Source organism: Crocodylus porosus, unplaced genomic scaffold (genome assembly GCF_001723895.1).
Source record: "Crocodylus porosus isolate Cpor-Errol unplaced genomic scaffold, CroPor_comp1, whole genome shotgun sequence".
NCBI lineage: Eukaryota > Metazoa > Chordata > Crocodylia > Crocodylidae > Crocodylus > Crocodylus porosus.
Genome location: NW_017728934.1, coordinates 4,719,591 through 4,746,625, shown reverse-complemented (window position 1 = coordinate 4,746,625; position 27,035 = coordinate 4,719,591). Strand labels below are relative to the sequence as shown.

The 27,035-nt window shown below is 48.1% G+C and overlaps 1 protein-coding gene across 1 annotated transcript in view; it reads left to right on the top strand.

The window, feature by feature from the left end:
- LGR6 (leucine rich repeat containing G protein-coupled receptor 6) overlaps positions 1-17,691 on the top strand; it is a 203,768-nt gene extending 186,077 nt beyond the window's left edge. Inside the window, exons 16-18 of the mRNA XM_019546369.1 lie at positions 709-869; positions 10,203-10,283; positions 14,426-17,691. Coding sequence (XP_019401914.1) covers positions 709-869; positions 10,203-10,283; positions 14,426-15,663 — 1,480 coding nt within the window. The 3' untranslated portion in view covers positions 15,664-17,691. The remainder of the gene's footprint in view (positions 1-708; positions 870-10,202; positions 10,284-14,425) is intronic.
- The last annotated feature ends 9,344 nt before the right edge of the window (positions 17,692-27,035 follow it).

The following is a 27,035-nucleotide window of genomic DNA, read 5'->3' as shown; positions in this document are numbered from 1 at the left end:
GCCCCGCCTGGGCCAGCTCCAGCCCTTTAAGAAAAAAAACCCAAGAAAAGCCCCAGGACACCAGTCCTGCAGTGGCCTCAGGGCTTTGGGGACTCATGCAGAGCCCCCCACGTGGCACAGGGCAGCAGGGGACAGCGAGGATCACCCCTAATCACCAAATCAAATCACTGTCCCTCGAATCGGCCGAATCCGAAGCGAATATTAGCCACTTTGCACAGGCCTACTGAAAAGGTCATTTAAGGAAATACAGTTGCAGATGCCCAGGCATCATTTTATGGTTTGTGCCTCCTTAAAATTGTCAGCACAGAGTTAAAATACAGCCCCATACACACACATATGACCACTGCACACTGGAGGGGTATGGCTGGTGATACTAAAAAGAGTGACTCCCTGAGGTGTCATGAGTTCATTTTTGCAAAGAAAGGATAGACAATGCTATCACAGAGCTAAGCCTTGTCACAAAGCTCCTCCACTTTCTGCAGGTTTAAATACTTGACTGACATCCTTTATTATAACCTTACCTGCATAATAAACCACACAGGAGCAGGAGACCCAACTTGCATCACCTTATGCCATCTGAGCCATTCAGACCAGGACACACTTCTACACTGTCATTTGCCTGGGTATAAGTGATACACAGTGCAAGGCAGTGGAAAATCAGATGTCAAGGGGCGTGAAGTAGCTAAGATACCTGCTTTCCCTCTTTAGAGTCCTAGAGGTGCCCTACGCTTACCAGTGTTGCGCCTATGGAGCCTGCAGCAATTTCTTTAAGCTATCCAATCAGTGGGAAGCAGAAGACATGAACCCTGAGGATGAGGACCTCCACAAGAGGACAGTGGGATTTTTTCCTGGCCATGCCGATAACCACTGTAAGTAAATTTGGTGGAACTGTGATCAGAACATGGGCTAGATCACATGCTGTTCTCTTGGACCTAGCCCTTCATTCACTTACCCAGAAATAAATCAGAAGTAATGCCATTGGAGGCAGTGGAGTTATACAAAGTAAAAGAGAAGCAGGAGGACTGACAGTTTGCAATGCCTGCCTGTCCGGGGATGTATCATTTATTGTGAATGACAACACCAAGCCCTGCAAACTGTGGGAGCTGGGCTGGAAATTTGTAATCATCCCCATTTTGGCAGAATGGCTTGAAACTTTGTCATGGGCTGGATGCCTGTGGCCTCCCACTCAGAGCAGAGCAGGCTATACCCAGGCCCTTCCAGTCTTCTTTAGTTTCAAGACTACCCATCACTTCAAGCAGCCTGCAGCAGGTTGATCGTTGGGCAGTCCTGTGACCCTGGTGTAATCCAGCTTTGAGGTAGAAGGCCAACCCAACCACAGCTCTGTGTCTGGAATAACACCCTTAGCAGGGACTCTCCTCAGGGTTAGACTCATGAAAACTGATTGACGAGATATGAGAAAACATGAAAAGCCAAACTTGACAAACTGAAAATTAGAGAATAAAATGAAAATTGGCCCATCTCTCCTTTTCTGCATACAATTGTAATAACAGAGCAAAGGGCTAAATAGAGCATGACTAGAAGAAGTCAGCCTGCAGAATCAGAGGGTGCATCCCCCTATGCAGGGGCCTGTGCTTGCAGTGGCAAAAAAAAGTAGCGGCACAAATTTGTGCCGCTGTGCACACCCTTTCATGTGCACTTTGGTGTGGGGCAAAATGCCCCACTTCAGGGAAACTGCCATTTCCCCACTCCTCCTGGCTACCGGCATACTGGAGAAGCCAAGGCAGAACTAGAGGAGGGGAGATGCTCTGGCCAACAACCAGAGCATCTCCCAGGAGGACCAAGTCTCTGTCAGCACACACTCCTGGGGCATCTCCCATGCTGCTGTTTTCCCCCAGTGTTTCTTTTTTGCTGCTGGGATTTCCCAATAGCAAGTGTTGCCCCCACGCTGCAAATTTGCAGCGCGGGGCACATTTTAACATGCTAGGTATGCAGTGTGTGGCACCGCAAAGAGGTCTGCAACATGTCTGGATCCAACCAGAGGAGTTAAGTGCTGGGGCCAGATTATGAAGGAGCGATGATGATTCCATATGTAAGGTTAAACAGTTTTCTGTGCAAGAGCTAATTTTTCAAAATGCTCTAAAACTGCTTAACCCATCCAGCCCCACGAGCTGAATGAGTGTTTCAGGTTTGGTCTGCAGGCCAGATCTGGTGCAAGGGATCAGTCCCCTGCATCAACCTGACCCCACACACTATATCCATTTGTGGACTGACCCCACCCACTGGGTGGACTTCACGCTCCAAATCTGGCCTCAGACTGGCCCCATACACTGGCCAGACCTTGTGCTCCAGATCTGGCTGCAGACCAGCTCCATATACTAGCCCAACCCAGCATGCATGGCCATGTTGTCCAGCCTGTGGGCTTCCCCATAGGTCCAGAAATTTGGAAAGTGGGGCATGGGCAGCATTAACTGCTGTGCCAATTGCCTAGACCTGCATCAATTACTGCTGCCACCACTCCCCTCCTGCCAAATTGCTGGACCCACTGGAAGCCCACATGGGGCACATTACACAGCTCTATGGGCCACATCTGGCCCACAGGCTGTAGGTTGAGCACCATTGCTCCAAAATATATATATTTAGGCTGATTGCCTAGAAAACTGCTGACCAGCAGCAGAGCCACAGCTAATGCTGGTGATGGAAATTTAGGGTTATTTGGTTGAGTGAATCAGCACATGGAGCCTCCTCCCCCCACTGCCAAAAAGCCAGCTTCTAAAACGTTCTCATCTGTACAGTGTTGTGAGTCCAGAGTTCTGGACAAAAGTCTAAAATTCGGATCTTCCTGAAATCTGATGTGCTGTAGAGGAAAGTGGGGTACCATTTAAAGTGTAAATTCGGGATCTTTTCATCAGGGAACATCCAAGAACAGCCTTCCCCCACAGGTCACCTGCTACAAGGTATTCTTAAATGCACATGAGAAGAAAGAGTACTTTGAAAATAGCTCTGCTGCCTCAGGGGTCATTTGGTCAAGGGTTTCTTGAACCCCTGCAGCCCAGTGACCATGATTGAGGGAAAATAAAATGACTGATTGGCTTGAAAACTGGCAATAGAGGGACCAGGGAGCAGCTGCATGACTTCTGCATTTGCTGCTGTGAAAAGCTGCAATCACCAGTTTCATTCTGATCAAATATATCAATGGAAGCAGCGACTGGTATGTTTTGCCTAGAGAACTTCCCTAAGCAAAATCTGACCACTTGCTAGAAGAGTGTGAGCTGGATTTTTTTTTTTTTTTTTTTTACTGGAAAAAGGGATTTTCAGATAAACACAAATAAAAACATGAAACTTCTTGGTTCCCATTTAGCTGCTAATACATGAATTTGAGGAGCAAAGCAATAACATTTCAGTGCTCAGCTTGGCCTGTGTGTTTGTTTATCTGTTTATGTAAATACAGAGCCCACACACATGGAAAAGATTTGGAGGGCCTTGAAAGGAGAAGCACATCCGGCTGAGTCCTCCATTATCGCCAAGACATGCGCTGTGCATTAGAAGAGGGGGCACTGCTCCCCTTCACACTTACCCACTCCTGGGATCACTGGTGCAAATTGGTGCCAACCTGTTAAGTTAGAGCAGCCCAAGAGGGCTGCTGCAATATCAGGTACCTAGCCTCATATAAGGAAGCTCAGGCCAAGTCCCCTGCACAAGCAGATTGGTAACAGAGGAGAACCCTGACTCTGTGCCATCATCTTCCAAGGCCAGCCACACCAGCTTTATAGTGCTTTGTGCTAGAGTTGCAGCACCCAACAGCTGAAACACAGGGCAGTTATTTTTTTGGCAATGTAGAAAAAACACTGTCTACCCTTGCTTCCCAATGCATTCAGTACAGTGCATTTCCCAGACTGGAATCCAGAACCCAGAGTGAAGCCCCAGGTTCCCCGTACAGGACACGGGAGAGTGAGGTGCATCAGAAGGGTGATCCAGAAATTGCCCTTTGAGCAGGGAGCTTCCTAAAGTCTGGCCAGCGGAAAAGCAAAGCACAGGGCTGTGTCTTTTCACTTGTTTCTACCACAGCAGCAGCAGGTCCCAGCAAGGAGAGGGCCCCCATGCACCCCTCCAACACCCACTGACACTCTCTAAATCTGACCCCTGCACTTCAGTTTGCAGTGACGCCATATGGGGCTCATCCCCAGCCCCTGCTCACAGGCTTGCCAGAGACCAAGGGCTCAGGAGCAAGTGCAGAGGCACAAGTCCACAGCAGCTTCATGGATGTATTTCCAGGGTTGGAGTGTGCCTAAGGGTGCAGGTGGACAGGATGGGCTCAGCCTTGACTTTGCCAGCCCCTTCCACCCCCAAGGGTGGCCAGCCTGCCCCTACAAGTAGCACAGACAACCTCTGTGTGGCATGTGGCAGATCGAGGGAAAGGCGGCATAGCGACAGGAAGGGAGGAAAGCAGAGTGGCAGATCAGGCAGGGAGCAGAAAATCAGGCAGGAAGCATAGGGCATGCAGCAGAAAGCAGAGGAGCAGATCAGGCAGAGGAAAGGGAGCAGAGTTGGCACTCGAGGAGGAGGTGGGACTAATTTGTGGCAAGCCTGCCAAAAAGGTTAGCCCCCACTACTATAGACAAGCTTTTAAGTGTCACCCCTCTCCAGAGCTTAGATATTTGAGTGAAGGCTCCTGACGGGCAGCTTCATTCACGCAAGCCATTCTGCTCTGACTTTGCCTTTTTGTTATTTACTGTCATTATCATCGTCAGGCCACTTTCCTTTAACATCAGTTTTACATGGGAAGCTCTCACGTGCTATGATGGGCAGAAGGATAAAACCAACAGCACAGATACAGACAGATTTCAGTCAACACCGGAGTTATTGAGCTAAGACAGGCCCCACAGAAGCTGCATTATTTACCAGTGGGTCTGTACACCCCATATATCAGGTCCTAAGCCTCTGCAGTTGGAAAGGTCTGCCTAGAGGCCAGCAAAGCTGATCCTTGCTAGCATGACATAGATCCAGGAAGCATGGCAGACTGGGTGGTAACAGCAAGCAGGCAATGCACAGGAACCATCTGTTAATGTCATTGCAGCAGGAATTTCTACTCAGCCTGGTTGTTTTTCCACTATTAAAGCGTCCTACACTATAACAGTCCTGGTGCATATAGCTGGGGCACTTGCCCAGCAAATTACAGCAGTTTCCATGAGATGTGAAGAGAGCTGTATGTGCTGGGAGTTTTCCTGATACTTCCTGCAAAATTGCTCCTTCTGGGAGTTATTCACTAACTGCCAGTTGATCTGCTGGCTGATCTTGCATGGCCTGATCCTGCCAGTGGCTGAGCATCTTCAGCTCCCAATCAGGGCAGTGGGACTAGGGGTTTCCAGCACTTCCAAGAGGCTCTGACCACCTTAAACCAGGAGCCTCAAATTTGTTTGGCCCCATAGGCCCAATCCAGTTTGCGAAGCTTCCCATGAGCTGGACCACCTGCAAGAGGAGGTGATGTTAATCCCTCCAGCTCCCAGATCTACTGTTTTCAGAACAGCTCCAGAATAAGGACATGAACACCACTGCCACTTGCCCCCCTTTCCCTTGTTGCCGATTTTAGTCACTAAGGGCAATTAAAATCCCCCATTTTGGCAACGGATAAAGGGTAGGAAGGTGATCAGCATTAACTCCCTGGGTTCTGGAGCCAGGTTGAAACAGCAGCTGGGGCATTAACACCACTGCTGCAGGGACTCCAGCAGCTGTGGTGACAAGCCCCCATGGGCCCACTGAAGTGGGTAGTCCAAAAGCCCTGTGGGCCAGATGTTTGACACCCTGCCTTCCAGGACAACCAGAAAGTGGGGTTGAACAATTCTTACAGCGTGCACCAGAAGAGGCTCTTGGGAACCTAGAGGGATGGACCCACCCTCAATTCAAATGCTAAACCACTTCAAAGATCAGTCGCATGATCGCAATAGTATTAGCGTGTCCTTAGCTAAGCAAGACCCACGTGCTGCCGTGAAGCTTTCCATGATGGACCCCTTGCAATTGCATCACCTGCACTTTAACTACTTGTGCCAACATGGCTTTTAAACGTTTATAAATGAGCCATGTAATTCATTGAGAACTGTTTTATTTCTCTTCCCACTAATTTCCAGGCCCTGTTTACATTAATTTGCAAAGACAGTACATGTAGTGCCTGAGGATATGCACATAGAACAACTGACTTCAAGATACAAGGAGATGGGACTTGACCGTACATCAGCTGCTCTGCAGGAACTGCCCATGTGTACGCTCTTATCCAGCCATAAGTGGAATCTAACGGAGGGGTAATTTCCCTTTCTTGTCGAAGGCCACAGCTACAGCAGTTCAGTTTCCATGTATTAAGGGTATGAAAGTGCACATGGGTGATTACAGTGAAGCAGCTGATGCACAGTAAAGCCCCCTGTTATCCCCATAGTAAATTGTTCAGATGTCCAGATCTTTGGTAGGAACAAAGCTCTCTGACCGTCTTCACCACTACTGAAATAAAGCTGCCCGCTCAACAGCAATTAACCCAGGATTTTGCCCTGTAATATGTGTCCATGCCCATTCGGCCAGTTCACTGCAGTAGAAGAGCCTATGATAAAGATGAGGAGGGGGGCAGGTGTTTGAATAGTAAACCCTAGCTCTTGGATCCTGCCTCCACCAGGAATAGACTAGCTAGTGCCACTTTCTGATGACGCTTTGTCTGTGTGACAGCCGTAAGCAAAACACAAACTAGATTTCTGTTCACACATAGGAGCCTTACGTTTGGGTCTGAGTTTGGTCCCTGGGAGAGAATAGGAGTTTTAACACCCAGTTCAGTGGGAACAGAGCATGCGAACTGTGTGCAATGTGGGCTGCTTGGACTAAAGGACACTTACAGGAATACCTACCTTTTCCAAACAAGTTGCCCAAGTTGTTCTTACAGCCTTCAGTAAAGCAAACAGCAGATCATGTCTGGAGAACTGAGCAATGCAGCCTCTTCCAGCCCAGCTGTTCGCATGCCAGTAGCCTAAATGAGGCAGCAGGGAAAAAGTCCAGCTCATTGCCCATCAGCCTTTAGTGCCTCTCTCTTTACGAAAAGATGTATTCAGAAATTCTGAGTTGTACAAGTCCTGGTTAAGGCAGAAGACATGGAGAGGATGAGATCTATGGTTAATACAGAGGTTCAAGCTTCAGTTTTGCCCTACTGTCTGTTCTAATGATCACACTTCAATGCTATTCATGAAGCCCCTGGAATAAAACACTAATAGCAATGTTACCTTCTCAATGCCCAGGTCCGAAGGCTTCTAGGTGCCTTAGCAGAATTAGATAAACAAGTTATGGGCTATTACAAAAACAAGGCAACCTGCCCTGCTAAAACAGAGCCCTGCACTGTTAAAACATTCACACTCTAAAAGGAATAGCTCATTTTCTCCAGTGCTTTCTGGGCTGACGTGTGTCCATGTTTCCAGAGAAGAGAAGAACTCCCAGTTTACATTTCCTGCCTGGGGCTGAGTCGTGCTGGCTGAGGACCATGCTGAAATACGGACCATTTGTTAAATATACAGTGACCAGGGAGCCTGGTTTAGCAGCCTTCCCTAAAGAGAAATGCTACCCTGTGGGATGAGGCAGAGAAAGGCAAGGCCTCTGCTTGGATATTTGGGGACCGAGGCTTTGCATGGCTGGGTCTGCTATGGAGTGGATGGAAGACTCAGTGGATTTACAAGACCACAAAGTAAAAGAAAGAAATATTATTCCACCCCATGGTGGGTGTGGTTTTTTTGCCAGGCTCCAAAGCAGCAGCAATAATTCAGCCCTTACAGACAGATGAAAATCAGCTGTTCCTTTCCAAGGGTTCCTGGAACCAGGAATGTGACAAGCCCTGTCAGGCAGTACTGAAGGCAGCACATTATTTGCCATCATTATTTAGTAATATGCTGTAAGCCTATAATATGCTACAAGGCATGGGTAGGCAACCCCTGGTGCAGGTGCCAGAGTGTTGCACACGAAGGCATTTTGCTTGGCATGCCTGCCTGGGGGCAAGCGACAGGGGAAGGGCCAAGGCTGCACTGCCATAACAAGGATTGGGCCCCTCACAGGTCCCTTGCCATCTGCCCTTGGCATGCCAACGTCTTACAAGTCAAGGTTGCGGGTGTTTTTGGCGCTGTCCAAAACCATTGCTGATCCCTGCTATAAGGCTGTATGCAACCCTCTTAAGTACTTTGGTCAGTACACACAGGCATCACTTGGCATCTGGATACATCTTTCCAGCTGTGAAAGTCTGGCCCAATGTTCCCAAGGGCATGGCCTCTGGGGATGTCCCGGGTTGTATACTCACAGCAACCACTGCTGCTTACATCACACAGTCACCTGGAAATACAATCCCCACTGCCACCCAGCAGCAGATGAAGGATGCCTGCCACACCTCTGTAGTGAGGGTGCTAGGTGTAGTGAGGGTGCTAGGTGTAGTGAGGGTGCTAGTCCTAGGTGCTGTCTGAAGAATCTTCCCAAGCCTTGAAGGGCAGGAAATGTGGACTCAGACAGGATACTCCAGAGCAGGGCCTCTGCCCAGCAAGGATGTCCTACAGAATCCCAAGCCAGTGCCAGATGGCAGCAAGCCTTCAGAAGACCTTTACTTTATCATCACCATCACTGATGGCACAAATCCGTGTCCAATCTCCTTCCCAACTCTTCCACCCCCTAGAACCTCTGCATCTATCTGTGCCTAAAATATTTTTGTGAATCTGGTCCATAGCATAATATTAAATAATGATGACAAATAATGCCGCTACCTTCAGTACTGCCTGACAGGGTTTGTGGCTTTTTTGGTTTCAGGAAGGCTTGGTTTCAGGAACAGCTGATTTTCATCTCTCTGTAAGGGCTGAAATATTGCTGCTGCTTTGGAGCCTAGCCAGAAAACACCCACCGTGGGGTGGAATAGTATTTCTTTTTTTTTTTTTTTTTACTTTGCGGTCTTGTAAATCCACTGAGTCTTCCATCCACTCTTTTGAAGACCCAGCCATGCAGAGCCTTGGTCCCCAGAAATCCAAGCAGAGGCCTTGCCTTTCTCTGCCTGATCCCACAGGGTGGCATTTCTCTTCTACGTAATGCTGCTAAAACAGAGTCCTAAGTTACTGTGTATTTAGCAAGTGGTGCCTACTGCAGGTCGGTCTTCAGTGAGCACAACTCAGCCCCAGGCAGGAAGTGTAAACTGGGAGGTTCTCTCTTTACTGGAAATGTAGACACACATTAGCCTGGGAAATGGAGAAAATGAGCTCTTTCTCAATAACAGTAATAAAATAATATTGCATAGGTCCCCGTCATGGAACAAAACCCCATATGTGGTCCCAGGCATTATACAAACAGGGCATGTCTACACATCAATATTAATGCTACACAATAAACTCTGGCACAGTTCACACCAGAATTTATTGCTTCCGGGCACAGCATTTTACACTTGCACCCAGGACTGCAGCATATCGAGCCAGGGCACCACAGCCCTGGCTGCCCACAGCTGCTCCTGCCAGGCTCACCATGCTGTGGAGGTGCTGGCCAGGGCATGAGGGTGCTACAGCATGGAGCTACCTGGCAGGCAGCCCCACACTGTAGCACCCGCATGCCCCAGCCATCCCCGGTCACTGTCTTCATGGGCATTGTGGCAGAGTAAATAACTCCACCGTTGATTAGTACTTGCATTGGGCAGTACTATTCTACAGCAGAGTTAATTAGCTTACTCCAGTCTAACAGCACTGCTTGTGTAGACCAATGATGTTTTACTGCAGAGCTAATTAAGCAACTATGCAGTAAGCGTCTCATGTAAATGCACCAGAATGCAACAACAAAATGGTTCCCACCAAAAAGAGCTTGTATTCTTGGAAAGCATCTTCAGACTTCATTCTGTAATCAGAAAGGCCAGGGACATCCTTTGCTTAAAAAGAAAAGCCATGCTGGGAATTTCCACATAACCACGTGTTTCTGCAATCTGGGACTTCAATTAAACATCAAATATCATGAGATACATGTTAAAATCAAGAGGGTGAGCCACACTGCATTTCCCACAGCCTTCACAACACACCCTTTTCTGCCCAGTAGCAATTACAAGATGCAAACAAGACAGTAACATCTCTCTTAACTCTGTATAATAGCCAGGCTGGTCTGGCAGACATGGGAAGCAGAAAAGATCTTGGCACTAATTTGGCAATAACTGCTCTTACTACTTCCCTGCAATGCTCTGTTTTGAGCCACAATTCCTGTTTTCTTTTCCTTCCTAGATGACCTAGACATAGATGACTTCCAGCTGGAGCTTGAGGAGTCAAAGCTGCACCCCACTATTCAGTGCACCCCCAGCCCTGGTGAGTAGTGAGCCCAGGGGAAAACCCTTATCTACACACACATGCGCACACACACACACACACACACGATATTCAGGCCCTGCTAAGCTAGCTGTCTACCATGACCCCAGCCACTGGGCTCCTGCCAGTCTCCATACACATAAATCAAAAGCCAGGCTCAGTGCTGGTCAAATGTCGACAGGAATGGATAAAGGGTTTCCTCTCTCCATGGTTGAAGTGGACCAGCTGCCCTCCCTGGAAAAGAAGATCATGGTAGCCTTCTCCTCCTACTGCCCTCCATCCTTCCCAGGGGAGGACTGCATCAATTCCCATGCCCAGGAAGGCTGTGTACCCTTGTACAAAGGGCAGCTGGATTTGGCCTATCACAGACTAGCATACGACACTGCATGCCAGCCTACCTAGCCTGATGCCACACAAATCAGGGTTCACCAAGACACCTGCATGTGTGGGTTGCTCTGCAAAGGCTGATCTGATACTAAAGATCAAGCCAAATTGTGCTGCATAGTGCGGAGACATTTTAAATTGATTGCCAATGACAGGGCAAGGTGGGAGATGCCTATGAAAGCTAGGATCGTAGTTAGGGTTGGAAGGGACCTCAGGAGGTCATCTAATCTAAACCTGTGCTCAAAGCAGGACCATTCCCAATTGGATCATCCCAGCCAAAGATTTGTCTAGCTGGGTTTTGAAAGCCTCCAAGGATGGAGTTTCCACCACCTCTCTGGGTAACCTGTTCCAGTGCTTTACTACCCTCCTAGTGAGAAAATTCTTCCTAATATCTAACCTAAACTTCCCTTGCTACAACTTGAGACCATTGCTCCTTATTCTGTCATCTGCCACCACTGAGAACAGTCCAGCTGATCCTGAAAGACAGGTGCATTGGCACCAGCAGGTCAGGCAATAGGGTCAGGCCCAGCTCTCCAGGGTGCTGGGCAATCTCCTAAACAATGCACCGGACTGGTCATGTCTACACATCCCTATTAGCACACAGCAATAAGTTCTGGAGCAATAAGCTCTAGAGCTTACTGCTGCCAGATGCGTATCTACATGCACAGCACATTTGGCTGGGTCGCAGCAGCCTGGCTGACAGGGGGCCTGGGGAAGGTCAACCTGCCAGCCTGGGGCTGCTCTGACCAGGCTCAATGTACTGTGGAGGGGCTGGGTGGGACACAAGGGTACTTCAGCGAGGGGCTACCCAGCAGGCTGCCCCATAGTGAAGCACTCATGTGCCCCAGATGCTATGGAGTTTTAGTTTCATGCACCCTAACAGGGGTGCATGTGTAGACACTGAGACATTTACTGGGCAGTTAATTAGGAAAACTGCGCAGTAAATGTCTCATGTAGACACATCCATTGGCTCCCAGTTTTGTCCCTGCCACAGGCTTTCTGTGCCATCTTGAGCAAATGAAGCCAAAGACTGAGAACAATCACACCCCAGCCCACCCCCATCTTCATGTAGCCCTGGGGTAACTGGAAAGACAGCAGCTTGTTTTCTGCCTTTTCCTTCACTGATTCAGCTGCAGAGTCTATGGGAGCCAGTGAGCTCATAGGTTGAAAGTTTGGTTTCCTGCCCATAGCCCCACGTACAGAGGTGCTGGATGTCTCCGGGGAAAGACAAAGACAAATGCAACATCATTCACAGCCCCCTGGGTGGAGAATAGGGCTTCTGCATAGTTTAAAATAAGAGACCTAAGAGAAGAGAAGGAGACATGAACTATTGCAGTGCAGCAGCTGGGGTCTCCGTGGAGACTGGGCCCAGTCATGCAGGCAGGGGCTGCTGGGAAATGGAGTCCACTGCCAGACAGATGTGGCCCACGAGCCAGACTTTGTCCACCCCTGGGCTAGAACCTGAGCCTCCTATTTCCTGGAAAGTATCTTAAGGTAGTAGGCTGACTGTCCCCCTACCTGCTAGCCAAGGTTTTCCTTCATCTCAAATTTTGGGATTCACCCAGCTTTAACACACGTACCTGGTTGATTCTGTTTCTATTCAGCAGCTGATAGCCTAAAGCACAGCCTTACTGGGCAGGCTCAAATGGCTAGCGTGGCCACTGCTGAATCCCAGACTATGCATAAGTACCAGAAACTGTGGTTCTACAGCTACATACCTGCCAGTAAGGCACAGAAAGGGTAAACAGGATCTGGCCCTCAGTGGCCAGAACAATAAACTTGGACTCGGGAGACCTGGGTTCTCTTCCTAGTTCTGCTGTTAAGTGACTTGGGGGAGGTCACTTCCCCTGCTCTGTGCCTCAGTGACCCAATCTGTGAAGTGGGGGTAGTGACACTGACTTTCTTTCCTAAATGGCTTGCAATCTGCTGTGACAAAGCATGCTATAAAAGCTGGGCGTTATTATTATTAGCTCATCTGTGTGAGTTACATTAGCTCAGGCACCTTTAGCAGTAGAAAGTAGTTGGTCATAGGCCTGACAATGGACCCTAACATCCTCCCAACACAAAGGCACCTCAGTGAGAGCAGCTGGGTGACATTCGACCTACATGCATGCAGATGCCATCTCCAGGCTGCCGTCTAAGCTGTCACTGGAGGCTGTAGTAGATGCTGAAGTCTCCAGACAAACTGGTTCAGTGCCACCCACAGAAGGGGAGGGACCCAGCAGAAATACCTGTCTGAGGAGCTTGGGCTCTTTCCTTTGCACTAATGTTGTTCTTGAGTACAGGAGTGCAGACTCAGTGTTGAGGAGGGGCCTTGGGAAATCCTTTTAGCTAACACACCCACTTCTCCACCTACCCATGCCTGAGAAGAAGCTCTCAGAGAGAGATGCCAGAGCCATGCTTGCCACCCTTAGAGCCATTAGCATGAAGGACATGGGTCAACATTTAGTCACTGATGTGTTCTCCCAGTGTTTCACTCCCAGAGCTGTCTCCTGGCCAAACTCCACCACTAACAGAAACCTGAGCATCCACAGCAAATTTTTTACCTGCAGAGGGCAGGGGAAGAGATGCCCCTGTCACTGAGAGGAGGCAGGGGGGTGTTTGAGGGATGACATATTACCTTATTTTCCTATTTAAAAAGCCTGTATAAGTGTGCACAGCCAGGGAACACCAGAAGCAGCAAGCATAGCAAACACCTGTTTCACTTACATGCAGGTGGGTACTTGCAAGACCATGATACTATGACCATGTTCCCCTTCCTTGTATATAAAGAATATATAAACCTAGCTAGCTCCAAGATGGAGTTTGATAAGTTTATGAACAGTGTGACATAGCTTAATTGTCTGCTCTCACACAGGATTGGACTTGATGAGTCAGGGTCCTTGCCAGGCTTCTGTGCTATGTCCTATCCTATATAGAGGGTCCATTAATCTTGCTAAGGCAGAGCAAGAGCCAATGTCTAGAAGATGAAATTAAAGAAACTTGAATGGGAAATGAGGTGCAAGTTTTACCAACGTGGGACACTGAGCCCCTGGAGCAGCTGCCATTAAGAGAGGATACGATGCCTCTAAGAGCTGTGCTCCAGCTCCAGCACAGGGGCTAGGCAGGAAGCTGGATCCCTGGGTGAGGTTTCTCAGCCTGTGCTCTGCAGGAGACCAGATAGGAGGGCCACGATGGGCCCTGCTGGCCTGAACTTCAGTGAACGCCCTACCAGTCCTTATAGGGGTCCATGGCAGTATTTGGAGCATCAGGGAAGCAGGCCCCCCCCATGAGAGCCTGTCAAGTCCTGAGGATCTGCCCCTCTGCACACCCCATTCCCTGACAGTCCAGTCTTGGGTGTAAAAGAGAGTATGTGGGGCAAAGACTGAGCCTGCGATAAAATACACTGCACCTTGTCTGTGATGCCTCATGCCTGCTGTGAGACAGGACTGCATCAAGGGCCCTGCACTCCTATCCTACTTGCAAGCAGCACTGGACCTGAATCCCAGGACAGCACCAAACCTTGGGCAGCTCAGAGAGAAGGTCAGGAGACAGAGATAAGGAGTGATACCAGAAACGTAGCGATCTGGGTTTTCCATTGGATAAGAGGGGCCCACAGATATGCACTTGGTTTGTCCCACTTCTGCTTGCTACCACTGAACAGAAGTAAATTTGGCTGTACCAGGCACCAACTGGGGTCAGGCAACTGCATGGTAGCAGAGCCACTAGGGAAAGCTTAGCTAGACTGCACCTTGACTTTGAGTCTTTTTTCTTTTCAGGTCCCTTCAAGCCCTGCGATCACTTGTTTGAGAGCTGGGTCATCCGCCTGGGTGTCTGGGCCATTGTACTGGTCTCAGTGCTGTGCAATGGGCTGGTTGTCTTAGCCATCTTCGCCTCACCTGGTTACCTCTCACCAGTCAAGTTTGTCATTGGCTCCATAGCCGGGGCTAACATGCTGACAGGCATTTACTGCAGTATGCTCGCCTTCGTTGATGCCCTGACATATGGGCAGTTTGCCAAGTACGGTGCCAGGTGGGAGACAGGCGTGGGCTGCAGGGTGACAGGGTTCATGTCTGTGTTTGCCTCAGAGACTGCCGTCCTCCTGCTGACCCTGGCTGCTGTGCAGTGTAGCATTTCAGTCTCTGGCATCCGAGTGTATGGAAAGTCACCCTCCTTCAGCAGTGTCAAGGCAGCTGCCCTGTGCTGCCTGGTGCTGGCTTCTATGGCTGCAGCACTGCCTCTCTTCTCTGTTGGTGAATATGGAGCATCTCCTCTCTGCCTCCCATATCCCATCCCAGATGGTAAATCTTCGACTTTAGGCTTCATGGTGGCCCTGGTAATGATGAACACACTCTGCTTTCTGATCATCACCGGCACCTACATCTGGCTCTACTGCAACCTACTCAAAGGGGAGCTTGACACCATCTGGGACTGTGCTATGATCAAGCATGTAGCCTGGTTGATTTTCACCAACTGCCTCCTCTACTGCCCAGTGGCCTTTCTCACCTTCTCCTCCATGCTCAACCTCTTCCTCATCACTCCTGAGGTCATCAAATCTGTCCTGCTAGTGGTGCTGCCCTTGCCAGCCTGCCTGAACCCCCTGCTTTACCTGCTCTTCAATCCTCACTTCAGAGATGACCTGCGCCTGATGAGACAAAAAGGCCAGGGCAAGGAAAGATGCTCCCAGTCCTACGTCTCCGATGACATGGAGAAGAGCTCGTATGACTCCACCCAAGCTCTAGTGACCTTCTCTGACATGGACCATATGTTTGAGGCTCCTGACACCCTCAGCGTGCACCCCATTCTGGAGACATACAGTTTCCCCTCTGTGACTCTCATCCCCTGCCAGCAAAGGATGGGTACCAGAGGAAAAGAGAGAAGCTACTCAGCCCACCACCCCTGCCTGAATGATGATGAGCTGTTAATTGCCTCAGAGAGCAGAGACCCAGCCAGCAGCAGTCTCCGGATAGACTTCTTCCCCTCCCCACCCATGCCATCCTATACTTCTCACTTATAAACTACAAAGTGGCCATGCAGAGCAGCCCCCTGCCCAAAGAACTGAGAAGGAGCCCCAGCTTGGGGCAGCCAGCAGGGCAGGAGACAGGCTGCTTCACATAAGGTATCAATACACTCCACCATCACGTAACTGTTGTTAGCACCACCACGGTAAGCCTGACATTGCACATAGAAGGGCCCTGCATGAGCTGCCATGCCAGAGGCTCAAGGGCCTTGAGACTGAGCCTCCTGCATGAGTGTAACAGGAATCACCCTTTCCCTTGCTTGCAAATACATGCGGGGAACCCACTAGCTAAGGGCATGTGTCACAGAAACTTTCCTCCCAGGGGTGCCCCAGTCATGGCCGTAGCATAACAAGGCAGAGAAAGCATCTGAGGAGAGCATAAATGTGTGGCAAAGAACCCAGACACGTCCCCAAGGGAATGGTAGAGTAGGAGCTCTCCAGAGACGAGAGGCAGTGCCACGGCCACAGAGCTTGCCCTGCTGGGGCTATGCTGCCCTCCGATACAGTGCCTACCCATACCAACTTTGACAGGGCAGCTCTGAAGCTAGCCCAGCACTCTGTCCTAATTGCCAAGTCCCCTGGTAGAAGTGTCCTGGGAGAGGAAGAGGGAGGGCACAGAAGAGCCAACAAGTGGGAGGGAAGTGGCAGTAGACAGAAACCGTAGCTGCATGGCAGTAGTGGGATGGAACTGAGGCCACTGCATGTTGTATAATTCATGTGCTCGGCACTGCACAGTGCCCCAGGGAGCTGGTCAGTACCTTCCCCATTGTACAGGCAGGAATTCCAAGACTGATCATGCAGGTAAATAGTTTTTTGGGTTTTTTTTAAATAGCTGCAGTGCTTCATTACCTCCATTTTGGGAGCACAGTTTGGGATACCTGGAAGTCAGAACAGTGGTGAATGCCCCCAAAACAGAGGTAGACAAATCCAAGAGATGCAGCTTTAGAGACATGGCTGTGTGTGCCTTGTTCGGAGGACCACAGCAAGTCACCTGGGAGCCAGTACTGGAACTTAGGACTCCATGTTCCCTGGGCAACACCCCAGACCAAGCTGCCTCCATACTCTGGAGCCGGCTAGTGTTTGATATGGGGATTTTGCTGAGAGCTACAAGGTATTGGGTCAGTGTAAAGAAAATAATACTAAGGCAATAGACTACTCCCAACCTGCGCCCTTGTCACCCCAGCACCTCCCACCTGAGAAGTTTTCAGTGCTAGGTTTCTTGTCCTCCATGCACCACGGCAGGATAGGAGGATGCGTTTCTCCTTCCCTCCCTGCTAAGCAACAAATCTGGAAGGAATGGGTGTGTGGGAATGGTGAGCAACAGAGCAGAATGACAAAGTCAGGAGGCTACTGGAAACATTTACAGATCGGCTCACTGAAGCTCACGGGCCTCCCTGAAACTAAGCATGCTGGCCCACCGGTGCTTCCTGTCGGCACAAAGCCTGCAAGGCACCTGTGGCTGCAGCCCATTCAGAGGCCACAGGCTCTGGTTCTGTTGACATTGCAGCAGATGTACTTAATCCTTTCTGAGTTAACAAGTGAGCCCCTGATGGTGACCTTGTGCATCAAAAGACAGTTACCTTGCTAGCTCCTTGGACAGGCTTGTTTCCTTGCTTCACTCAATTATAACCACCTCAAAGTTAACAAGGAGATACAAGGTAAAGGATAGAGCCTGTAGCTGCAGTCAGTGCTGCTAGAAGAACCATTTGCATGCAGCCCAGGGGGAGAAACCTGTCCTTGATACACTGGGACTTGTGGTTTATGTAAGCTTTTCTCCCTAAAGTTGGAGCCCTAGAGAGGGGATAATGGGCATTTGCTGTGTTGATGTCCAATGATATGCCCCTTTGGGGAGAATCTCATCCTGGAGCAAAGCCGTTCCTAAGGCACATGTTGAGGAGTCACGTCTATGTTTCTTCAGGCACCATCTGCTGCCTCAGGAACGCAGCTCTGGTGTGGATAGGCGATAGTGATGGCACACATCAGAACTCAAACCCACCCCCCAGATCCAGACCCAGCCATGTAAATCTGTTCCCTCCTGAGCAACTTTCCCATCAGGTCTCTTCCTATGACTTAGCTCTTGCTAAACTCCCATTGATTTCAGTTAGGATCTGCCCAAGTAACTCCTGCAGGATCAGGCCCATTATTATTTAGCTGTACAAGATAGTCCAAAACCCAGTCCCATCAGCTGGGAAGGTGAACGGCATAGGGAGTTTTTCAGTTCTTTGGAGATGGAGAAGGAAGGTAGCTGGGGAGCATGAGTAGGGAAACCTGTACCACCTGCTTCTTGCTTCTGCTGGGTCACAGAGCACAACTCGCACCCCCTTTGCAAAGAGGTGAGAGGACATGGCTTCATCCCAGCGCCATTCAGTACAACTGCCCCCCCACCCCCGCTGGTCAAACTGCCCAAAGGACACTGGTATCTGAATGACTATGCTCCAGTGACCTCTCCCCACAACCCCCGGCTACAGCAGAAGGAAAGATATGTGATTACTACACAAGTATAGGGGATTGGAGAACAAAGGTATGAAGTAGAAAGCGGGAGGAAGATACAGTGGGGGGGAAGCAGGGGGGGCAGGTCAGGAGACAAGTCAAAGAGGATCCTTGATAGCAGACCTGAAAAATAAGTGAAGAGGAAGAGCTTGTAGTAAAAGCAGGAGAAAGATAATAAAGGGACCATGTCCATGGGGCATTTTCACCCAGTAATACTAAGCTGCCCAAAATCTGTGTTGGGAAGGACAACATACACATGAAATGAACAGTAAAATAGTGAAGAAGGGACACCACGCATTTGGGGATACGTGACAGAGACTGGGAAGGTGTGAGAACAGGCATGTTTCCCCACATGGGCACTAGGGCTGTATGAAGCTTCAGGTGGTGCTTTGATTTAGAGGAGATTTGGCCTGATTCGGTGGCCGAATCCAAATTGAATCCAGGGACCAATTAAAAGGTCCAAATTGATTCAAAGCTCTCTGAATCTTCAGCAACGATTCAGAAAGCTTCAATGATTCACGCAGTCCCTGGTGGCTGGTAAGTACTAGGGGCTGGGGACGGGACCATGGGAAGCCAAATCTCCGAATCAGATTCAGCTGAATCGATTCTGGACAATGATTTGAATCACCAACTCAAAACACTGTCCCCTGAATCGGACGAATCCGAATCTGAAGCAACTAGTAGCCACTTCGCACAGGCCTAATGGGCACAATGTCAGTCTGCTGCAATCCTGGTGCCTTGTCTGGCTGGCTCTCATGCTATGTAGGGAGCAGATATGAAACCCTGAAAATATTTTGGGCTGTAGGGAAAGCAATGGACGCCACCTAACTTACATGCAAAACTACAGTTGTTGCCAAGCAACCTGGACAGGAATCAAAGACAATCACATTTTCATCAAAACTTAGCCCAAGCCGCAGTATCCGGGTTGTGGTCTAGGTTTTAAGCAACCTCAAGGTTCATGGAGGTTCAAACCAAAGACTTTGGTCCAGCCAATTATAAATATCAGATTATTGTAGAATTCAAATCTAGGCTCAAACTATAGCCAGGGTTACTTGGGCGGAGAGAATTAAATTGGACCCATTTCTAATGACCATAAACTTTTTTTAAAAGGGGTTTAAGCATAAGATCCCCATCATTCAAAACCTAATTAACAAGGAAATACCAAATTATGAGACACCTCTTAACCGATTCTTAAGATTGTCCACATGTTCCCCTGATAGTCAAACTCCACATTGTCACAAGCCACCACCTAACAGGAAATTTTCACATGCAACACACTATTCCGTGACGAACTTGCAACGCTTATCCTGGCTGACACGTCACGCTTACTTTGCACAGTTGTATTCTGGGTTTCCGGAAAGGACACGGTCTTAATTATGACATAAGGATGGACCACTGCAGGCAAAGAGTTAATCCAGTGTTGTGCTTATTGCTGATATCATGGTGAAAAGGTAGGGAGCAGACTGAAATTGTGTGTTTGGGTTGGGAGCTGAGGGGAAGTCAGAAAAGACAGCAAGTGGGAGCCCATGTTTATAGAGATGGCAGGGAAGTTTTTAGAGCTGAGTGCCAGGTCAGGGTAGAAAGTCACTGGTAGTAGCATAACTAAGGGGGGCACCAGATCATGGCACCAAGTTTGGGGGTTGGGGAGAGTGCTAGCCTGGTCAGCACCATTAGCAGCCCAGCCACTGCTACTGTCCTGAGCACTGCCCAGGTATCCCTCTGGTCAGAGGAGTGAGAAATGGGAAGAGGAATAGGGGTCATGGAGCTGAGGGATTTGGTGCACTTACAGCAACTCTTACAATTTTGTTGTAAGCTTTATGACATCTGAAGTTTTTCTTAAGTCTCATTCTGGGAATCAAGCAATTTTGAGGATCTCAGATTTCATTTAGAAAAAAGTAAGTGTCCAGCTCTCAGTGCTGGAAAAACTGTGACCACTCCAAAACCAGAAATCAAACAAAAAAACCCACCATCCATTTATTAAGTTTCAAAGCTTATGATTTTTAAGTGAATCTTGTGATCTCAGGGGCCTGACTCATGATTTTGGAACAGTCAGGGATGGCAACAGTGATAGCCACGTGTGTTTACATGTCTCAAGCAGCCTGTCCCCAGATAAAGATTAATAGCTCTCTCTTGCTCTCTAGTAACACAAAGCCTTTTTAAAACACATCCTCCTAAATACATCCCAAGATCTGGTTGAGTGCTGTTCATACAACAGGAGGCCTGCTGAGCATAAGCTTCCAGCTCACTTCGTTAGCACAAGGCCTGCTGGTCTCAGACTACGAGAAACAAAAAGCATTTCATTCGGACTCTTTTCTGTCCCTGAATGTTTGATAAGTTTAAGATTCTGCCAACACTTTCCACCCCGCAACAGTCTTGACTATCTTCTAATCCAGCTCACCCTCCCCATGATCGAAAATGGAAGTAACAATAACAGTCCCCTGTCGTTTTCCCTTTCAGCCTGTAGGAGGGAGCCCCTGGTTATTGTAGGGTGCTTATGTGTATGGAAAACTCACTGAGGAGGTTGGCATCTAGCACTTGAGGTGATGAAGCCTGTTGTCCCAGATCTTTGGTGGGAGATGGGTCCCCGGCCCAAATACAGCTGCGTCTGCTTCATTCTTAGGTCTCGCACTGCTTGTCATCTGCAAGTGATCTGTCATTTCCATCCTGTGGCAGATGGAGAGTTGATCCCTCAGGCAGTTCAGGCTAGTCTCATGGAGGTCTCAGTGGTAACAGAGAAACCTGGCACTGGACTTTGCCTTGGACAGAGCCAATGTAGTGATGGGAGTCCCTTAGTGATGTCTTCATATGCTTTGAACTACTGAAAAAGCAAGGTGCTCAGCTGTCCTTCCTAGAAGCAATGACTAATAGTAGGCAAGTCTGAAGGCTGTGACTGAACGTTGTCAGGGCAAGCTCTGAGCTGCTGAGATGGAGTGCGATCCTTGAGCTGGTCACCAACAGACATGGGCATTTTTCAGTGCTTTGTTTGGGTGCATAATACATTTTACCTCATCAAGAAAGCATATGTTCCCATCATTAATGATGGATGATGGGACTAAGTGCATACTTAGCAAATTTGCAGATGACACAAGTCAGGTGGAGGTGCAGACATTCTGGAGGGTAGGGCTAGGATCCAGAATGACCTAGATAGACTGGAGAAATTGTTTGCAATCAACCAGATGAAATTCAACAAGTGCCAAGTTCTGCACTTGGGATGGAATAACTACATGTACATATACAGATCAGGGAATGACTGGCTAGCCTGCAGTACAGCATAGAAGGCCCTGGGGGTTACAGTAAACCATAAACTGCATATACATATCATATATATGTGGCCTTGTTGCAAAAAAAGGCCAACAGCATACTGGGGTGTATTATTAACAGGAGTGTTACTGGCGGATCAAGGAAAGTGATTTTTCTGCTCTAGTCAATAAGGTCTCACCTGGAGTACTGTGTCTAGTTTTGCTTCTCCCCCCACTCTCCCCCACTAAAAAAGAGATCTGGAAAGTGTCCAGAAGAAAGCAAATTATATATATGTATACACACACATACACACACACCTGGGAAGCAAGATTTATGAGTAAAGACTGAAAGACGTAGTTATTTAGTATGGAGAAGACTGAGGGAGTATTTGATAACAGTCTTCAAATATCTGAAAGGCAATTACAGGCTGGAGATGGGCTTTTCTCTGGGCTGAGGGACAGGACTAGGAGCAATGGGCTCAAGATCAGGAGGAACTTTCTGACCAAGGATGCTCAAGCACTGGAACAGGCTACCTAGAGTTGTGGAATCTGCATCCCTGAAACCCTGCCAGAGCAGGTTGGACAGACACTTGGGTGGGATGGATTAGTCTGGGATGGTTCAATTTTGAGCACAGGACTGGACTAGATGACTTTGTCAGGCCCTTTCCAACACTACTTTCCTATGATTATAGGACTGACTCTTGTGACCAAATCTAAGTCTGGCCTCCACCCCCCCCCCCCCCCGGCCAAAAAAAAAAAACCAAACAAACAAAACACAAAAAACAAAAAGACTGTTGCTCAGGATTTTTGAAACCATTTGAAATCTATCTGGTCTCCAGAATTGCCACTTGCCTTCATTTAACAAAGAAGGGAGAGGTTGCACTTTGACAGGCCATGTTCAGTAGGAGACATAGTTCTATGCACTTTATTCCTTCATCATATGGATAAAGAAGGTCTGAAAGGCTTGTTTGCTTCATGGCTTTTTCTTGTTTGCCATGGGTGCATCAGACCGTCTCTTCCTTGTTGGTGCTAAAGATCTCCCCAGGGATCTTGGACTAGCTGCTTTCTTAGACCTCCAGTGAAAGAGGAGGAGGCATGTGTCCCTCTTCCCCCCAAAAACGTTTCCTTCCAGCTATGTATCAGATGTTTAAGTTAAATGGGAATTAAAATAAGCAGGAAAAGGGAAGGCTTAAAATTCTGAATAAAACTCACTGTATATGAATGCGCTTCCTTGGCGTCTGTTGTCATAGTCCTGCCAGTTGCCCCGTCATCCAGACAGCCACAGAAAAAGAACAAGGAAAAGACTACTGGGAGGCAAGGGGGCTTTTTAATGCAGTATAACTCTCTTTGGAGTAACTCTATTGAATGCAACAGGGTAACAGCTATGCAAGTGAGAGGAACTGCAAGAGCAAGCACTTACTTGCTCATCATTTCAGGCCCTGATCCCATGAAGCACCTGGGTGTTTGCTGAACACTATGTGAGATATGCCATTGAAATCAAAAGGACCACTCACATCTTTATGTGAAGCTCACACTCAAGAATTTTGCTGTGTTGGAGCCAGGGTCTTTCCAAGTTCCAGGGATCAGTCTCAAATTTAAGCCCAAACTTTCTTTAGAGGCTTTTAGGGCAGACTACTAGTGGATTTAAGTTCCTAAAGATGCAGATAAGCATCGAGTAAGATTCTCAAAAGTGCTTGGACCTAGCACCTACTGAAATCAGTAGGCACTTCTGGGTGGTTTTGTAACTCATCTGCATCACGTCCCTCCAGAACAAGTGGGAAGCAGAACTTGTTGCAATGTGTTCATCATGACTAGTCTCCGTGGAGCACAAGTTTGGTCGCGTTGGTGGATAGAGGGAACGGCAGTTTAGAGGACTTATGGAATAGATTCTTTTGTTGCTATTCTTGCATAAGCTCCAGTCTGCAGGATACTGGGGAGAGAAACTGTCGTCTTGTCATATATTTTGAGCATGTTATTTGCATGCTCGGTATTGTATGAAATACCCAAGAAAGTTAAGCCACTCAGCTTATCACGGGGTTATGGCATCCTCCTTTTTTGCTTAGGAAGAAGTGGATAGATGGAGATAAGAGTTAGCTGATGAGTCTGTATGTGGGGGCAATAAGAAACCTGGCAGCGCTCAGAACCAGTTAAAAAAAAAACAAACCAACCTGTGAAATGCTGCAGCGTAAAACCCAGTGATGTAATATTCTTGTAGCTTCAGAGGAAAACCAACAGATCACTTTAGCTTCCTTTTGAACTTGTGGATGGTAGCTGAACAATTTGACAAAGCACAAATTATCTTGTGTTCATTTACCTGTAGTGCATCGGCCTTGTATTGTTAGCACAGCTGGACAAGAAAGCAACACGTTTCAACCCTGTTTCATTATGAGCAGCTAAAACAGGTTAAGAGATCTTTATGTTGTGGAATAACAAGCATACAGATGCAGCTTTGGAACTAGTGCATTGCACGGCCAGGGATAACTATTATACCTAATACCCATAGACTTTCAATGAGAGTTAATATAATAGACCAGGTCATGGGCAGTCTTGCCTAGTGGTTAGGACACCAGAGAAGTATAAACCAAAGCAGGGGTCAGGAGACATACCCAGTTACCAGATCCAGTCGCAAGGACCAAACCATAAGCCAGGTCAAAGTTCAGGAGACAGAGACCAAATTGCTAAAATCCAAGGGAAGAAGCCAGGAACACAGTGACCAAGATCAGGGAACCAGGAGTACTGGATCAGAGAGGCTTGCCAGAGCAGACCTTCAGCAGGAACTGTGTACTGGCCTGGAGCCTGCAGTCACAGCTGGAGCTAAATGGGGCAGCTGCTTTCCCAAGTGGCCCAGACAGCAGCCAGCTGGAGTGATTAGCTGAGTTAGGGTTGCCAGTCAAAGCCCCAGCCAGGTGTGGCCCACTAGGCAGTGAGCCCAGGCTGGGCTGCTCGTTAGGGCTTGGGCACTTCTGTGAAATCCCTAGGTGCTCATCTGGGAACTTCCCACATCTTGGTTTCCATCTGGCCCATCTGTGGGGGCAGCTCTCACAGAACAAAGAAATTGGACCACATTTGTTTCCTATAATGAGAGCTACTCAAACAGTAAAAAGAGCAAGCCTGTAAAGTGTGAGGTTGTGCACTTAGATGCGCTATCCACAGTGGGTGAACAATACTGCAGCTTCTTTCTCAGGCAAGACAGTGCTCAGGGTTCTCTGTTGAGGTTGCCTTTGAAAAGGTGGAGTGCTGAGCCCAAGGTTAAGCTTTCTCATGCATCTTCCTGTGACTTTCATTGATATCATCTATTTCATGGCTATGTACATTGCTCCTCAAGGAAGCCTCAAGCTAGTTCTCTGAAATGCAAGGCTAATTGGCATGGTAAGCACCTTTTCCCTGTCAGACTACTAGCTTGTGCTCCTATCTCACCTAGAATTAAAACAATTTGCATCGTTTTGAATATGCACTTCCTAAAGCTATTTTTCCTGTTCCATCTTATCACTCAAAATGACCAGGCCCTACAAGTCCAACTGCCTGACAATAGTTTTCTCCTGAATGGATATTAATAGTATTAACAGTGGTATATATCCTCCATGATCTGGAATATTAATTGGCCTGATTGGCGGTGTTAGCAGGTACAGCCTGCAATAGGCTGGAGGTAAAAGCAGGTATAGCTTGTTTTTAAAGGCACAGGATTTATGTCTTTCCTGTAATTTATTCTTAACATTAGTACCCCACTACATCAAATATAAATAATGAACACTACCATCTTTCACAAGCCTGTACTAAGAAAAACTGAATAGAGCATAATGCATTCACACACCATGTATATGTTATTGTATGTATATGAGATGACCTATATATATATATAATATTCAGCATGCATAGACAGATGTCTATTATGTGTATATTTATATATAACCACTTTCCCTCTCCTGCAGACCATTACTTTGAATGCTGCCCCTCCCTTTTTGTATACTGATTGTAAAACATCCTGTATGAAAGATGCTACAGAAAAATAAATGGTGGTTTTAAAATACGTTGTGCCTGTAGTTTACCATTGATAGGGATGAAAAGCTGCCCCTGATTGGTTTCATATCACATAAACATTGGTGTAATATTAGCATCTTGGCAAATAAGCAGTAGGGAACATTAAAGAGAAGATAAAAGTCACCGTCTCAGAACTCAGGATTTTGCAAAATAAGGAAGCAAGAGCTCACTCAAGCAGCACTGATGACAAATCAGCTGGCTTACTGTGGGCTGCTACATTTCTGCATCCCTTGGCTTTTCTTATTTCAATGCAAACACTTTAGGACCTAATCCACAGCCAAATGATGTCAAAGAAAATGTTACTTTTGAATAGAATGGGCTTGGTGGACACACAGACAATATTTAAACCCATGTCTTCTGAGAAACCAAGGTGATACTGAGCAAAGGATATTTGTCGCTGGCCAGCGAATGATCCCCCTTACAACAGTGGGGTCAACCTTTTAGGCAGGTATGCCAAAAATTAGCCCCATATGCTCAAGTGCCACACCAACCTCTTCCCCTGCCCAATCTGCTGCTCTCCTTTCTGCTCCCTGACCCATGCTACTGTGCTGCCTGCCCCCTCCCTGACCTGCCACATGCCACACAAAGAGGCTGCTGTGCCAATTGTGGCACTTGTGCTGCAGGCCATTCCTGCCCTACAGAAAAGCCAGATGGATAGTACTGTGTGTATAAAAGAAGACTGATTGATCTCACTTAATTCTTTGGTCCCCTATAGAGGTGGTAACCTCAGCTGTGTCAGTCTCCCAAAGCTGAGTACTTTCCTTTGAGGTCACTAGGAGTACCACACACAGCAGCCACACAATCCAACCTGACACATGTCAAAAGCTGCATTTTAACTGGGTTTTTAACTGCAGCTCTGGTCTGACAGGTAAAGCAAAGAATCCCACCTCCCTTTATGATCTACCAGATCTGCTCCACGTGTGTGCCAGAGTCAGCAGCTCAGACTTCAGGCACTACAATGACGTTCGCTGACTTACTCTCTGCAAAACCAGAACAGGTTACAGGAAGTGAAATGGAGGCTGTTGCTTCATGTGCGTCAGTCAAGAGAACTGTAACCAAGGTGAATCAAGTATCCACGTGGAAGCCCAACATTACACTTAATTCCAATGAGGGCTCTGTCTGGATACAATGGGCTTAGTGTGAGGTACTAGAAAAAGGTGCATTAGCCTATTTTAATACACATTAGCAAAAGCTAGAGGTGCACTGATACATTGGTCTGATATCGAATCGGCACTGATATAAAGAAAATTGTCTGCATTGGAAATCAACCTGATGTGGCCAATAATTTGGACGATAAATGCCTGTGCATAGACGCAGCCTCAGCACAGCACACAGGCAGCAAGGAGCGCAGCTGGCAGCTTGGAAAGCTGCGTCCAGCTGGTAAGTCTGTTGTGGTGGCAGGGGGAGGGAAGGAGTGTGGGGGAGGGTGCAGATCAAGGCCCCCACGGTGAAGGAGGGAATGGGGCAGGTGCTGCCCGGCGGGGGCAGGGCAAGCCACAGGACCATCTGAAGGGAACATGTTCCCCCCCCACCCCGCCCCCTGATGTGCGCAGCAGCAAGACCCTCCCCCTCTCCCCACGCACCCTGGACCAGCCATGGCTC